General features: G+C 39.3%; 1 protein-coding gene across 4 annotated transcripts in view; it reads left to right on the forward strand.

The window, feature by feature from the left end:
- The window catches only part of wdr4 (WD repeat domain 4), a 48,016-nt gene that overhangs the window by 30,716 nt on the left and 1,054 nt on the right, over positions 1 to 16,246 (forward strand). The window contains exons 9-11 of one of the 4 annotated variants that reach the window (XR_004339836.1): positions 1,018 to 1,204; positions 12,757 to 12,837; positions 13,811 to 13,880. Coding sequence is in view for 3 of the 4 variants with exons in the window: in XM_032567050.1 (XP_032422941.1) it covers positions 1,018 to 1,204; positions 13,811 to 13,880 (257 nt within the window). In the remaining variant the exon portion in view is untranslated. Of the gene's footprint in view, positions 1 to 1,017; positions 1,205 to 1,782; positions 2,013 to 12,756; positions 12,838 to 13,810; positions 13,881 to 16,246 lie in introns of those variants that run through there. The other 3 variants (XM_032567053.1, XM_032567050.1, XM_032567051.1) reach the window with 3 other exon arrangements.

Consider the following 16,246-nt stretch of genomic DNA (forward strand, 5'->3'; position numbering starts at 1 on the left):
CCCTTTGAGAAACGTAAATGCGGTTCTGGCGTATATTATTATTCAATCATATTTTTATGGTGAATGTAGTCATCTCCAAAGTAAGGCCTGTATGCATGTGAGGTTAAAGATTTCTTTATTCTTATGTACGGCCCCTCTTTCTTCTCCTAAAGAATTGTCGCATGTTGTATAGAAATTCTGGAGGAAGTTTGCAGCTGACATGTCAGTGTCCAAAATGGAAAATTATTTTTTCTTGTAGCATTTACAGTCAAAATTATGGATCTTGTTGTGGTGGTGATAAGTAACCAAGTGTTTCTTTCAAATCTGCAGCTTATTGCCCAAAATCAATAATAAAAGTGTGTGAATAGCAAAACAAAGCCTGGTAAATTAACAAACTCTGGGTTACCTCCGCCCCCTGAAAGGGCTCAGATTTATGCTGTAAACTAGCTGAATTCAAATACAAAATTTACTATTTGCCATATTCGTCACTATTCAATTGTACCCAAAATTACATTATCTTTGTTACATTGTGTGAACTTTACATCAATTTTTCTTTACATTCCTTCACAGTCTTGTACACCAGAAGCTGAAAAAGGATTTTTTAACAGCACAAAGCCAATTCTGGAACTTCCAGGATATAGACTAGAAGTTCTGTATCTTGCAAAAAGTGTCCCACCAGGGACACAAGCAAAGGACCCCTACCACACTGTTCCTGAAGTACCATTAGGATTGTCTGAACACTGCTTGCATCATTTTATTCAACCCACTGGTGGAAATTTTAAACTTCTAAACCTGTGGTTAGGGTTGTATGAAAGTGGACAGGGCTTTCAAAGCAGAAGTCACAGGGTTGATTAGTTGCAGCCACTGACCTGCAGCTTCAAATGTCACATTACAAATCAGTTTTTTTAGAACATGTCTGTAGAGACCAAGACAGACAACAATGACAGAGTTTAGGCCATGTAGTGTTTCTTGCAAAAGCACATATTGCCCAATTAGTAAGAGTCTTTTATGCTTTTGACTTTTGGTATGTGTTCTCAGACTGATGAACGTTTACATTTTCACCTTGGAGCAAACCAATGATGAGAAGCTGAGGCTTCACAGTAAACTCCATCTTTTCCACCGTCCCATGGACATAGGCTTTGACATGAAAGGACAGCTTTGGGTGCTATTGGACTCCAGCGATGTTCCACTCCAAATCCACACATACAGAAAAAACTCCTGGGAGGTATGGTTGGACTCAAATTTACACACATCTAGATACAAATTAATAATCTTATTTTTAACATCTATTCTTCTTCTGATTATTTATTTTTATTTTATTTTATTGTTATAATAGCAGTTAATTATGGAGTGAGGTTGTAAACCAGTCAAAGGATTGGTATTTATTTCTTGTTTTGTCCAGTCAGAGTTGTTGCATCGTTGGGAAAGGTATGAATTGATGCTTTACCTTGAGTGGTGTTCTGTTAATTTTTTTTTGAAAGAAAACAAGGCAAGTGGAAATTCTTGCATTTAAGCTTGAGTTACTGATAGCGGTGTTGGGATCCACTCTTTTTGGGCCACTTTGACTAAGGGGAGCTGAACAGTCAGTCATTTTTCTTGACTCAAATGAGTAAAAGGCTCATACTATTTGAAAACAACAGTTGATCCAGATTTTGCTAGCTCTGGGTGTTGCTACATTATTAATTAGCTCTTTCTCATTATTCTCCTGCTTTAGTTCCACTCTCATTGGGCCACTTTGACTAAATTAATACTATGCGAAAGTATTTGGCCCTTTGAACTTTTCAACCTTTTGCCCCTTTTCAGGCTTCAAAGATAAAGATCTAAAAAAAAAAGGGACAGGGAAGACGTTAAAATTGATGGGAAGATGGATGGAGCCGAATACAGAACCATTCTGGAAGAAAACCTGTTGGAGTCTGTGAAAGACCTGAGACTGGGATGAAGATTTATCTTCCAACAAGACAATGATCCCAAACATAAAGCAAAATCTACAATGAAATGGTTTACAAATAAATGTATCCAGGTGTTAGAATTTCCAAGTCAACGTCCAGATCTGAATCCAATGGAGAATCTGTGGAAAGAGCTGAAAACTGCTGTTCACAAGCGCTCTCCATCCAACCTCACTGGATGTTCTGCAGGGAAGAATCGGCAAAAATTTTAGTCTCTCCATGAGCAAAACTGATAGAGACAATCTTTCTGCATGGAGTTTGCATGTTCTCCCCGTGCATCTGGGTACTCCCACAGTGAAAAACATGACTGTCAGGTAAATTGGTCTCTCTAAATTCTCCCCAGGTGTGAGCCCTGCGACAGACTGGTGACCTGTCTAGGGTGTACCCCGCCTCTCGCCCGAAACGTTCGCTAAGGATGGGCACCAGCACCCTTCCCGACCCTACTAGGGACAAGGTTGTACAGAAAATGGATGGAGTAGTGTTTTGGCCGCTGTAGCTCCCGTGCCGTACAGCTCAGCTCTGCCTCTCCTCAGCTCTCCTTTCCACATGGAAAGAATGAATGAATTAGCCCCACGAAAAATCTTCATGAAACAACGACGTCTTCCCAAAAGATTAATAAATAAGTCGAAGGTTCAGGGCCACCGAGATATATGACACAGGAGAAATATTTCCTCACCATTTTACCAGCAACCGGTTGTCTGGAGGCGCAAGGGTATAAGGCTACTCAGAAACATACTCAGAAAGCAGCTAGTGATGTCTGCAAACTCACAAACATGTTTTTGTAGTTCACCCATTTTCCCCTCTGTGCACTACCCAGGTCCTTTTTACCAGTTTCAGGACTCGACCAAAACCCCTCGGGGGCCTTACCTTGAGAAATAATGAGATTTGGTTAAATATAAAACAGGCTTGGGGCATGCCATGGTGGCGTAGGGGTTAGCGCAACCCGCTGTCGCGGGTTCAACTCCCTGACCCTGCGACGTTTACCGCATGTCTTTCCCCCTCTCTTTCCCCCTTTCCTGTCAGCCTACTTCACAAAAGGGACTCTAGAGCCCACAAAAAGACCCCTTGGAGGGGTTATAAAAAAAAAAAAAACAGGCTTTAATGCTGAAAAGTGATCAAATGTTACAAGCCATGCAAGTCATACAAATGGAACCAAGGGCGTAGAAAAGAGTTTATCATTGGGGGGGGGACATATCGGAAACCTAACAGATCCGTAAATAGTTTGAGCAGAAATGTCATAAATGATGTCATCACCACGTTACTGAATGACACGTTACTCTAATTTGACCCTTTGTTTCATTAGTGAAACAAGGGGTACTATTTACAATCCTATAATCAAATTAAAAATACATGTTCAAGTCACTGATTACTATATTTTTCATATTTTAAAGTATGAACATATATTGTTGCTTTCCTCTTTTTCCTTGAATAGCTACGTCACATGCCAGCAACACAAACATAAACAACGGAGGGAATGGAGATGCACATTTTCTAGCTGATGGATGGATTTTTCATTGAGTAATCAACTTACTTTTTCAAAGTAACTATGCCATCCCTGTTAATAAATTCACATATTGTGTGTATATGTTTTGTCATCTCTAGGTGGCACACTGTAAAGTGAGACTTAGCAGTTTTAAGTTCAATACAGCAGTTTGACAACAAATATAGTCTAAAAAACACATTTTGTTCTTGAACAACTCTTAGTGCAACAGTTTGCCCTACAAAAATAAATAAAATGATACTTTTCACATCTAACAGACACACTGATAACTCAGTGTCGTATCACTTTCCAGCCCTTCATTCAAGAACTTTCCAAACCTGAACCATGACTCTTGAAAGGTTGAAAAACAGACTAAGGCAAAAGAGCCAAAATGTTTTTTTCTTATGTCATTTTCAGCCACAAACATTTAATTAAAATATCTACTGTTATGTGTTACCTGCTTGGCTGCTCCTGTCTCTTCTCATTCTGACTCTCTGCATCCTCATGTCCCTGCATGGCATTCATGCACTACAGTAACAAGCACTACAGTAATGTACAATATCAGAACGTGAACTAATTAAATATAAAAAAGTATGTTTTATCATACAGAATCAGAATTTTGTAGTGGCCATTGTTTGTCAAGCCAAACATCCAATAAAAGTTCAATCAATGAGCGACTACTGCTGCACTGGGATGAAGTTTATACCCAGGCAAAAGAAGTCCAATGTCCAAGCTTGAGGATTGCTCTGTATGATTTATTTTCACCAGTTTGGCAAGCAAATAACAAAATTCAAACTTTTCATTGTTTTCCTGCTTCCTCTCCTGCTCTGGTAACAAACCATAGGCCCCAAACCCAATGCATGCTGGTCCTATACCAATCTCTATACTGCTAGAAAAAATGGACCCGCAGCTCTTCCTGTCTTACTTAGAAAAACAAATAACAAAAATAATGAAACAAAAAATAAATAAAATTGTGACGGGGTTCTATTATGATTTAGTCAAACATAATGACTGGTCCAAGTCGGAGATCGTTTTAGAGGAATTTATTAAGCTCGCACAAAGATGGCAGGTGCAGACCACACACGAAGGATATCCAGAACAGGTTAGAAATCAAATAATCATCAGTACCTTCACTGCAACAGTCCATCACCTCCAGCGTGACTTCTTCAGGAGTCTAACCACAGACTGCCCTCCTGTGGAGTAGAGCCCTGCTTTTAAAGCCACAGGCTCCGCCCACAGACAATCCAAACAAGCAAAAATACTAAGCAATTACTTTTAACTCAAATCAACTCTTAAAGTATACAAAATAATAATAATAATAATAATAAAAGAAAAAAATAAAATTAAATAAACTTGTAAACAAAATACAATACTCAATTTAATAAACAACACCCAGTGCGCTCTGATGACATCACCACCTCATGTGACTCCCTCCCTGCACGCCACAATCCGGAAGCACCCTACTTGAAATCAGAACCGGGAAAAAGTTTAATACTGAAAACAGGTTAGAATGAATGTTTAACTGAAGCAGGAACACCGCGTGTGCACCCACGACGAACCGCATCAGGTTAAACTGCAACAAAAAGTAAGTTAGTGATTGTGTACGTGATTGTGTGCATGTGTGTGCGGGTGTGCGCGCACTCTGACTCTATAATTAGGTCTTAGTTCGTGACGGCTCCTCCGTCACAAAAATCAACAATTATTAACCTACAAATAAACTCTGTAAATAATACAAAATATATAAAGTAAACCAAGAACAAACTGGCAAAATTCAAATTGATAAAGAAATAACGGATAAATAGCTCCAACACTACGGCCCCTAATTGTGAATACTGTCACAATTACTTTAACAAGGAATAGAGGCTATTTCCTCAAACATGTTCTTAATTCTTCAGGAGGATGCTTCCAGTAGCAAAAGAAGTTTGGTCACAGGTCGTTCCAAAACACTGGTCTTTGTTTGTATCGTACAGAACGCACCAAGCCCTTTGCATCCTGGTTTACACTCAAGACTTTGGCCATCATCCATGATCCTCTTGGAGCTGTGGAGTCTGTAATTAAGACAATATCTCCAGGAATAAGACATTTGTTAGTCCTTTACGCCCATTTTTGTCTTTCCTGCATCAGAGGTAAGTACTCAGAAAGCCATCTTTTCCAGAAAAGCTCTTCCATGTATTGCACTTGTTTCCACCTTTTCCTGACATAAAGATCCTTTTGGTTGAACAATCCTGGTGGCAAAACTGGTTTGTTTTTCAGCAACAACAAATGTTTGGGTGTGAGTACCTCACAATCATTTGAGTCATCTGAAACTTTGGTAATGGGTCTGTCGTTTAATATGGCTTCAACTTCACAAAAGATAGTTTGAAGTCCTTTAGCATCCAAAACTTGCTCTTTAAGAAGTGAGACTAAAATACTTCTTATGGAATGAATCAGACACTACCAAACTCCACCTTGATGAGAGGCTGCTGGGATGTTAAAGTTCCATTTGAGTCTGTCCTGGACAAAAGCATTTTGAATTTTAGCATGGCTCAGTTCAGCCAAATTCTCGTTCAGCTCTCGATTTGCAGCAACAAAATTTGTGGTATAATCAGATCTGATAGTGGAAACTGGGCCTCTTCTACAGATGAACCTCAGGACTGCATTTATAAAAGAGTCTATATCGAGGGTGTAGGCAGTTTCCAGATGTACCGCACGGCTAGTGGAACAAGTAAAAAGGAGACTTCGTCCTCTTTTAACACTTACAGGACCAAAGTAACCCACTCCAACGTTTGTGAAGGGAGCGGTGGCTGGCAGGACTTTTTCTTTTGGCAGATCTGCCATCTTTTGCTCAACAAACTTTCATCAGTTACGTCTGCAAATACAGCGAGAGATGATTTTTCTTTCAGCTGAATTTGCATTTCTTATCCAGTATTTTTGTCTTAATCTCGACAGCATATGAGCTCTTCCTGCATGTCCCAACTGCTTTGCTTTGGCATGGCTGTTTTATTCAACCCGCCACCCACTTTAAGGACCCCAGCATCCAGTACTGGGTCAAGTTTGTACAAAGGACTTCTCCTGGAGACTGCTTTAAGGCCACTGGTTTCAGTTGTAAATTTCTGTTGTTGTACAAACTGAATAATAGCTTGTTCTGCCTTGGCCAAGTCTTCAGGAGTCAGATTTTCTTTCTTCAGAGTGCTCTTGAATCCTTCCATCCACTTTTCCAATTCTTTCTTTTGATTTTCTGGATCATTTTTATTCAGGTCTGCAGTAGCAAACTCTTTCCTTGTCTGTTGCAGCAACATCAGGATGTTTTTCAGCTTTAAAAACCAGGCAACAGAGGTTTTAAATGAATCAGAGGTAAAGGTAATGAATCGGAGAGCTTGTAGCATTTTGTGATTCCTTCACAATAACACTCACTGTTGGGTCTTTTTTGACCTCTGGGTCATCTGCAGGAATTGCATGGTGATCCATATTCAGCTTCCGTTCCTCTTCTAACCTGTGGAGAAATTCTGGTCCATTTGCCCATCTCCTGCATTTGAGGAACTCCTCAGCTCTCGTGCCTCTGGATGCGTCATCTGCAGGATTCTCTTTGGAGGAAACATATCTCCACTGATTCACATCTGTTGTTTCTCGGATGACAGAAATTCTGTTTGCAACAAAGAGGTGAAATCTTCTGGATTCATCAGAGATGTATTTTAGTACTGTTGTACTATCAGTCCAGAAAACAGGATTTTTAAACTTTACTTGCAACTCTTTTTGCAGCAGTTCAGCAGCTGTTAGTTCCAGCATGGGAATTGTAGTTTGCTTCAGAGGATTGTAGGAAACTCTCTTTTCCTACAATGAAAGCAACAACAAATGTTTGTTGAGATGTTATTCTTTTAAATGCGACGCTGTTCCATAGCCATCTTGACTTGCATCAGAGAAATGATGAAATTGTGCTTTGTCTGATGCAGCTTGGTTTGATGCAACGGCCCACTTTAAAGCTTGAAATCAGCAGGAGATCCTCCAGCCAATCAAGCCATTTCCTAGAGAGGGAATGGAGAATAACGTCATCTCATTTCAAATTTTGTCCATAAAGTTCTTGTAGCAACAGTTTAGCTGGCATGCTGAAGCTAGCCAGGATTCCCAAAGGATCACACAGTAAACTAATGACACTTCTGGTCTGTGGGCAGTCCTGCACAGAGGTTCTGAACTTGAACTCGTCTGTTTCGATGCACCACTGTAAACCCGGTACTCTTCTTAACTGGAAGTTAATCTGTGTCCAAATCCAGATTCTTGATTATCTTTTTTGCCCTCCTTTCCTCAGGGATTGACATGAGCACTGTGTGACTGTTGCTGACCCATTGACCGTTGCTAAAAGCAGGAACCCTCCTTAGAACAGGGATCTGTCAGCCTCTTCACCATATGCACTGCATCTTCTTCTGTAAGGACGTATTTTAAACAGTCATCCACATTAAAGTTATTTTTGACTGTGTTAACCACTTCAGCTGGAAAGTGTTGTGCATCATCAGCAGTTCTTTGCAGAGCATATTTTGCACAGCTTGGTGAGGACACTGCTACAAGCAAATGACCTTTCATCCTGAACTCTTGTGCAGGTTTTGAAGTGTCACCATGATGCCACCACAGGAAACGGAGAAAGTTGGCATGTTTTTCAGAGACATAAACCTGGTGAAACATGGCATCAATGTCGGCCATTAGTGCAACAGGCTCTTTTCTAAATCTGATGAGGACTCCAACCAGAGAGTTTGTGAGATCAGGTCTCTGTCAAAGCTGGCTGTTCAGTGATGTTCCTTTATAGTTGATCAACAATCAAGTACAACTCTCAACTTGCCTTTGTGGGATGATGATTCCTCATCATGCACTCCATGATGAGGAATGTACCACAGTTGTCCATCACCTTTCTGTAGCTCATCTGCTAGTACAGCTTCAGCATATCCTTGTTGCAGCATGCTGTTTACACATGCAGTGTATTCCTCCTTGTAGTGAGCATCCTTTTCAAATCTCTTCCTGATGCTCTGGAGGCACTGCTCTGCAACACAGATGCTATTTGGCAAGCTTGGGCTTTCACTCCTGAAAGGTAAGTCATTATGATAATGACTTCCAACAAGTTTTGTTGAGCTATTAACAATGTGTATGAAATCAGATCCTCTCTGAAAATTTCAGTTTTCTCATCTTATGATCTTTCATTAAAGTCATGATTGTACTGTTTGACCAGCATTTCTTTAAGATGCTCAACAGAGACCCTGTTGGCTGTTACAGCAGTGCACACATCTTTATTTCTGCTGTTGCTTCCAGTGTGCAGAGGACCATTTATGACCCAGCTAACTTTGCTTTTCACAGCATAAGGCCCACCATCCACACTGTTTATTATCTCCCAGGGCTCTAAAAGATTTGAAGCATCAGTTCCTATCAGTAGTTCCACATTTGCATTGATGTTATAAAGCTTAACAGGTCTAAGATGAGGCCACTGATCAATGTCTTTTTGCTGGGGAATATTCAGTGTAGAAACCGGCATGGTACTTTGAGTCAAAACATCTGGCAGCTCTATGAAGTCATTTGTTTCCAAACCAGACAAAACTTCTACATTAACAATCTTATTTTGACTCATTGTTCTCAGCAGAAAATTTGTCATTTTGCCCTTTAAGTTCAGGCTTTTTGCCAGGGTTTCTGTACAGAATGTACCTGAACTTCCTGGATCAAGAAATGCATAAGTTTGTACAACTTTATTGCTCTTTTTGATTTTTAACTTTAACTGCAACAATAGAAAAAATAGCATCATCATCATGACCAGCCCCAATGTGCCCACATGTCTGAGTGGTTGCAGTTGAGAAGTTGACATGAGACCTTGTTGTCTGTTGGGTTTGTTCTGAAGAGGCTCTTGGCTCCTTTTGCTCTATGTGAAGAAGCCCTTGGTGCTTTTGGTGACACACATTGTAATCCAAACAACTCCTGCAGTCTTTGCTTGACCAACTTTCAGGCAACCAAAACAAATCCCCTTTTGTTTAATGAACGTCAACTTTTTTTTTTAAAGGAAGATTTTCTTTTAAAAATATTAAACAAGATTTTTAGTTTTGCACATAATGTTTGCTTCTTTTTTAAAAACATTAGATAAGATGAGTGGGTTATTAATTGTTTCACTGACCACCTCCCAGTTTTTATTTTATATGACAATAATTGACTAATGTATATATGGGTATATATACCCAAAACAAAAGCGTATTAGGAGAGGAAAGAATAATTGTTTTTAAAAATGAATTAATGGCATTAAGAATGGTATGAAATTTATAATGAAAAAAATGTAAATAAGGCATAAAATAAATTGACATATTTAATTCATTATACAACAAGCACTGTCCTATTAAAGAATATAAAAAGACACAGGTATATAAAAATACTCCATAGTTAACCAAAGGTCTGAGAAATGCTTTTAAAAATAAAGACCTACTGTACAGGAAATTAAAACTAAAACAGAGAACAGAACATGCACAAGATATTTTATTCTTGTATCTTTTATAATTAACTAATATAATAAGATTACAATAAAAGGATTACTATAAAAATAAGTTAGAGAATAAAAACAATAACAAGGGAATCTGGAATGTATTAAACATCATTCCAGACATACTTTACCAAAATATTTCCTCATATGATATTGAAAACTGTATTGGCAAATGACTTTAATCAGTTTTTTGTAGAGACTGACTTTAGAGGTCGGTCTTGAGTTAGTGAAAAATATCTCACACCCAGGGTTGAATGAAGAGTATGAAGTAGTTATAGAAAGGAATCACCACTCAATGTTGATTAATGCTTTCAATTCAACTTGGTACATTTCCCAATCTGATGAAAATGGCAAAAGTCATCCCAATACACAAAACTGAGTAAACACAGCTTTGCAAACTATAGACCTGTCTCACTTTTGCTGCAATTTTCAAAACATTTTAGAAAAACTCTACAATAACCAAGTACTATCCAAGAGTCAATAAGGCTTTCAGGCAAATAGAACAACGTCACAAGCAACAATAGAATCGGTTGAAGGAATCACTGATGCAGTAGACAATACTGCATATACTATCAGTCATATATTATTCAATAAACTAGAAAAATATGGTATAAGGGGACTGGTATTAGATTGTGTAAAGAGTTATTTAACAGTTTCTATAGCTGGGCAATCACTGTTCAGAATATTTGGACATTGTTTATAGTGTCTCTCAGGGGTCAGAATTGGGCCCCAAATTGTTTTTGTTATGTTAATTAAATGTATAATGTATTGAAACGACTAATATTAGTCAAGTTTGCAGGTGACACAAATATTTTTGGCGTCAATAATAATATTGACTGGAATTGGTTATAAATGAAGGACTAAAAAGATAAAATAATAAAAAAATTGTTTTGATTGGAATAAACCATCATTAAATGTAAATAAGACCAATCTTATGTTATTTAGCAAGTAGGCAGAAAATATAAAGGTGTGTGTATAGAAGTAGTTGGAGTGGATTTTGAAAGGGTACATAAAATTATATTCCATGAGGTAATTTGAGATGATAAATTAACTTGGAAACCACACATTACTCGTATACAATCCAAAATCTCACAAAAATATTGCAGTTATAAATAAAGCAAAGCAAGTATTAGATCAAATTTCATAACATATAATTTATTGTTCAGTTGTTCTGACGTATTTAAAATATTGTGCAGAGAGGAATATAAATTTAAAATCTTAACCATGCAAACAACCTTGAAAAGCTTCTGTGTATCTATTTCTGGTGTTAGGCTATAGAATAATTTAAGTGAAGATTTGAATGAAGTCCAAATATTAGACAATTTAAGAAAATGTTTAAAAATGTGCTGTTTGAAACGTATAGTGTATAAGATTGTTTATCATAACTTGAGATGCCATTTATAGGGAAGACATGCATTTGTAGAGGTAAAATACATTTTGGTGTGCTATGTAAGTATGCCTGTGCAAATATGTAGGCATGTGTATGCATGTGAAAAATTTGTGTATGTGTGTTCATTAGGCCCAAGCAACGAAGCCCTGCAGAGGCCTTTTGTGATTGCAGAATTTCTTATTATTTCTCCGACAAAGTACGTGGCTTTTTGGAGGCTTTAATATTCAAAAACTCACCAAACTTCACCCAAAATTGTGCCCCAACTAAAATTTTTGGATTACAGTGGAATCACAAGTGACCATGGCCAAACTGCTCTACAGTGCCCCCTAACATGAGATGGAACAAACCATAGGTCGTAGAGATCTGAAACTCTGTACGTAGGTAGATCCCCCCCAAATCAAGAAAAAGAAGTCTCTTTGAGGTACCCCCTAAAATGTACAGGGAGAGTCTAAGGGCAAATTTTGGCCATTTTTCAATTTTACACACCTTAAACTTTAACAAACTCCTCCTTGGGATTTCGACCTATCTGCTTCATTTTTGGTCAGATGGAGTTAAGGGGTGGAACTTAAAAAACCAAACAATTTTCTATATGGTCAGGAATTTGGTCTATATGGTCAGGTGAGTGACGAACTTGGCGTACTTGCAAACAGAACGTTATAACTTTCACATTAAAAGGTCCATTAGCTCCAAACTTGGCATGAGTGATCCTGGTTGGATGCCTTTTCTTATGTGGTAATAGTTTGATGTCAGCTAAGCACTGCCCCCAGAGAACAGGAAGTGACTGTTTTTACTTGAAAAGTTCCACCTCCCATAACACCCTTAACCTAATCAATATAATCTTGTGTCAGATGGCAGAAAACTAGTTGGTGTCACTTGCTTTAAAGCACAAAAATGTTTTGGTGGAGGGCGTGGCCACAGGTGATGCCGGTGCCATACGTTTGGCTCCAAATTCCAGACATTTCATCTGAGCTGCACCAAACTCGCTGTGATCGATCCTTGTCCACCCCCCAAGGATGGTCCAGTATTGCAGTCCAATATTTGGTGGCCGTGGCTTAATTCCTTTAAAATTCCTTTTAAAGAAATCTTTAAAAAAATTTCCCAAAAGCCATGCCTTTACGGTCAAACATGAAATTTGGTACACTTGTACATCTTCAAAGGCCATAAAAATAATCTCTGGGAGTCATGGTCTAAACCCAACAGGAAGTTGGCCGTTTTGGATCGTCCTATAGCTTTTGAGATCAAAATCAGTCAGCACAGTCTTGAGGCATTGAAGGTCAAAAGTTATCAAATGATATTTTTTTAACATCAAAGCGTGTGGGCGTGGCCAAACCTCAAATCTGACCATTCCCTATGAAGTATCCAGGTTTACTGATGTGAATGAATTAAAGTTCTTGGGCGCTCGGGCCCCGGCAGAAGACTTGAGCTGTGAATTGCAATAAGCTCAGGTGAGCATCCCCGATGCTGATTAGGGATGTCTTCCCCCCAGGGCCTGTACGCAGGTGGTGGAGGTTGGAGAAAGGATGGCAGCCTGGAGAGCCGGTAGAATGCAGGTGGAGAAGGGGTGGAGGTGGGTTGAGCGCAGCTGGAAAGCGAATGATGTCATGGATGGATAAGGATCCTTATAAGCAGGAGCTTGATTGGTGATTGGACGAGGCGGGTCATTTTCAGGTGCTGAGGTTGGTGGTGGTGAGCGTGACGCGGCAATTGAATGATGCAGGTGAGACTGAACAGTCTTTCAGTTTGAATTTGCGCCAAGGCTTCATTTCCATGGGCCACCATCATCCCTGTGCTACCCCAGTGTTTTTCTGACTGCCTCCTAGCTTGGTGTTGGCTTCCCCTACTCGAACTCACACACACCTGAATCGCTAATTCCCCCTCTTTGTCCACTGCTGAATCTGCTCCAGTGGTCAAAATTTGTGTGGTAATTATTATATCGGTTAGTTTGACACATGTTTCTGAATGGGTTTATGTGCTTTTTAGCTTTTGTTTTCATAGTTTTTTTGACCCACCCCGTCTCGAATCCGCTCACTTTTCTCGGACTCCGGTTAGCTGAAACGGCGCTATTTATAATCTTGGAGGGGAGGGGAGGGCCAAGGAGGACTGAGGAATTTCATTAGATAAGCCCAATTTCCATCAATAAAATCAACCAATTGGCTGTTGCAGTCGATACAAATTATATTTAATATACTTTTTTTTTAGGGCCGCCAGACATGAACAATATGTGCCTCAGTCTGTACTCCAGACAGTCAGTCCTCCCCTGGACAGAAGTTCAAACTGAATGCAGTTTTTTTTTTTCTGTTCAACCTGCCACGGTGGCAGGTGCATTGCTCCAATTTACACACCACTTCATACTTTTACTCGCATTTGGCCAGTGGTGGGTGCTAATTTCCACCCCTGAGTACAGTTATTGTACTATGTGTATACCTCTGAATTTAACTAAGCTAAAAAATATTTTCCATTTCACCTGTTTAGAAAAATATAAATGTTGGTAATGCCATCTATTTCAAAACAGGCAGCTTACAAATTTGTTCTTCTTCTAGTGTGACACTGAGAACGACAACCTCAGAAGAGTAACTGATATCCTCAGAACGCAATGGAGCACAACTGACAGTAAGTCCACTGTCCTTAAGTGTAGATGTCATGAAAAAAACACTTTAACAATAGTGTGGGTAAGAAGAAGAAACAAATTTATTAACACCATGGGAGGCTAAAACAAACATATAGAGTCTGTCAAATCTGCTTTTAGTGATTCTGGCTGTCTGGTTCTGGTCATAGCTCTTGTGACAGCAGGTTGTCACTGTATGTGTGAAATTGTGGCTTGCTATAAACCAATGATGTTGTAGAGATCAACACAGATGGTCTTGTCATTTGCCTTTGCTAAGAAAAGAGAATAGTTTGTTTGATGTTAAAGAGGACAGTTTTGATTCTAATAAGTTCTTGGTTGGGAAAGTTAAACGAAAGCCCCTTTTGCACTGCAGGGCCAGGCCAGGCCAACCTGGGTTCAAACCTGGTTTCTGTGTTTGAAAATTAAAATACATAATTTTACAACTTTCTGGTCTGCATGAACCTGAATATACACCCATTGATGCTTAATCAGATTTCTTGGTTTTAATGTTGATCTGACTGCTACACTGCAGACTGGATTTAGAAGCGCCACTTCAGACAAAGTTTTGGTATCAGGGAGCATTTCTCCAATATAAATTATCAAAAGGGGCCAAGACTCTCTGAGCGAGGGGTTTTCCTTATCTTGCTTTGTTCCAAGCGGGGGAATTTATGAAAGATGGTTCAGGTGCACCAAGCGCGAGTCTAGGTCAGAGGTGATACATAGACAATTTAGGCTGCGTTCACACTGCAGCCTGAAGTGACCCAATTCCGATTTTTTGTCAAATCCGGTTTTTTTGCCAGGGCCGTTCACACTGCCACACATATGCAACTAGTATGTGTTCTGCAGTCTGAACGGGCAAACAACCTGAAAGTGTCCTGCATGCACAGTAGCGTCAGCGTTCTCAGTGTTCTGCCAACCACCATAAAAGGAAGAAGTGCTCAGTGTTTGCAGAAGTAAACATGGTGCTAATGGTGGAGCATAGCTTACATATTTGAAGTTGTTGTCCGACCGGAGCAGCATATTAACAATTTAATCCTCATTATAGTCCGTCATGGTTGTTGTTTTTCTTCCCGCTTGCGCGTATCAGGATGCAGAATAGTGACATTTGTTGAGTATCAGTGATGTTCAGTTCGGATGAATGTGACCTGAATGTTGGATTGCATTTGAATCGGATACGTATCGGATATGGAAATGGCCTGGGTTGCATTCGAAAAGAATCTGACCTGTTCTGTTCAGACTGTCATGAAAAGATCAGATACAGGTTGCATTACATCAAAAGAAATTGGAATTGGGTCACTTCAGCCTCCAGTGTGAACGCAGCCTTTGTTAATTTAGTTAGTCAGTGTAAAGCTGAGATATTTTTTTTTTCTTTGCTGATTAGCGGGTGCAGAAGGAGCCTGCCTGCCTGCCCGGGCCGGGGTCTTGCAGTGCTAAAAGGCCTAAAGATTAGACCCAAGCCTCAAGGATCCATCACCAGCTGTTTTATGGCTGTAGAGTAATGTCTGTTTGAGACTAGATGATCAATTTTATGACAAGATTATTCAGGTAATATAAAAGAGAGTGATGACGCTTTATAAAAATTTCCATATCAACCTGCAAATAACTAAATTTGAATCTTTGTTTTTTGTATGATTATAGGTGTTGCTTAAAGAAAAGGTTTAAAATCTTTGTAGCTCCTCATTACCAGCTGTGTCCTATGTGATATCTTGAGATGCTTTTCCACTAGAGCGCCTCTAATCGGTCCGCCTCGCCAAATTCATTTTCCATTAGCAGATCCAGCGTGGCTCTGCCTGACTGTTTTCAGATTTTCTTACCTACTTCAGGATTAGAACTTGCAGACCCAAGCCAGATACAGCACCAAAGTGACTTGACAGCTAACCGCATTCACTGATTGACTCGTGATTTACGTCATTGAAAACTCCAAACATACTGTAATTTAACTGTGGACTGCGGTTTAACATGCTGTCTGCTACCAGAGAGCTGCTCAGTGTAGAGGAGCGTAATTATGAGTTGAGTTTAATCACACTCAGCACCAGGAACACTTTAAATTTTGGAGCAGAATGACTGATTTAGCAGCACAGCTAGCAGCTCATCTCTCTGAAGAACTGACAGTAATAAAAAGAGAAACGGTTCAGTTGTGGTCAGCTTTCTGTCAGAGCTGCAGTTTAGTGGAGACAGTGGGAAACACCTGAACTAAATAGTATTAGCTTGTGATGTGAATTTTATTTTTCCTTCTAATTTTTAAAAAAAAAGTTCAGGTGTGGATATTTGTGTATATCTTTTGACTGCATTACCTGAATCTAAAAGGTTGCACATTTGAAAAAAATTAAGTACCAGAATGTGATTATATTTATGTACGGCGAAATAATCA

Source organism: Xiphophorus hellerii, chromosome 7 (genome assembly GCF_003331165.1).
Source record: "Xiphophorus hellerii strain 12219 chromosome 7, Xiphophorus_hellerii-4.1, whole genome shotgun sequence".
Taxonomy (NCBI): Eukaryota; Metazoa; Chordata; class Actinopteri; order Cyprinodontiformes; family Poeciliidae; genus Xiphophorus; species Xiphophorus hellerii.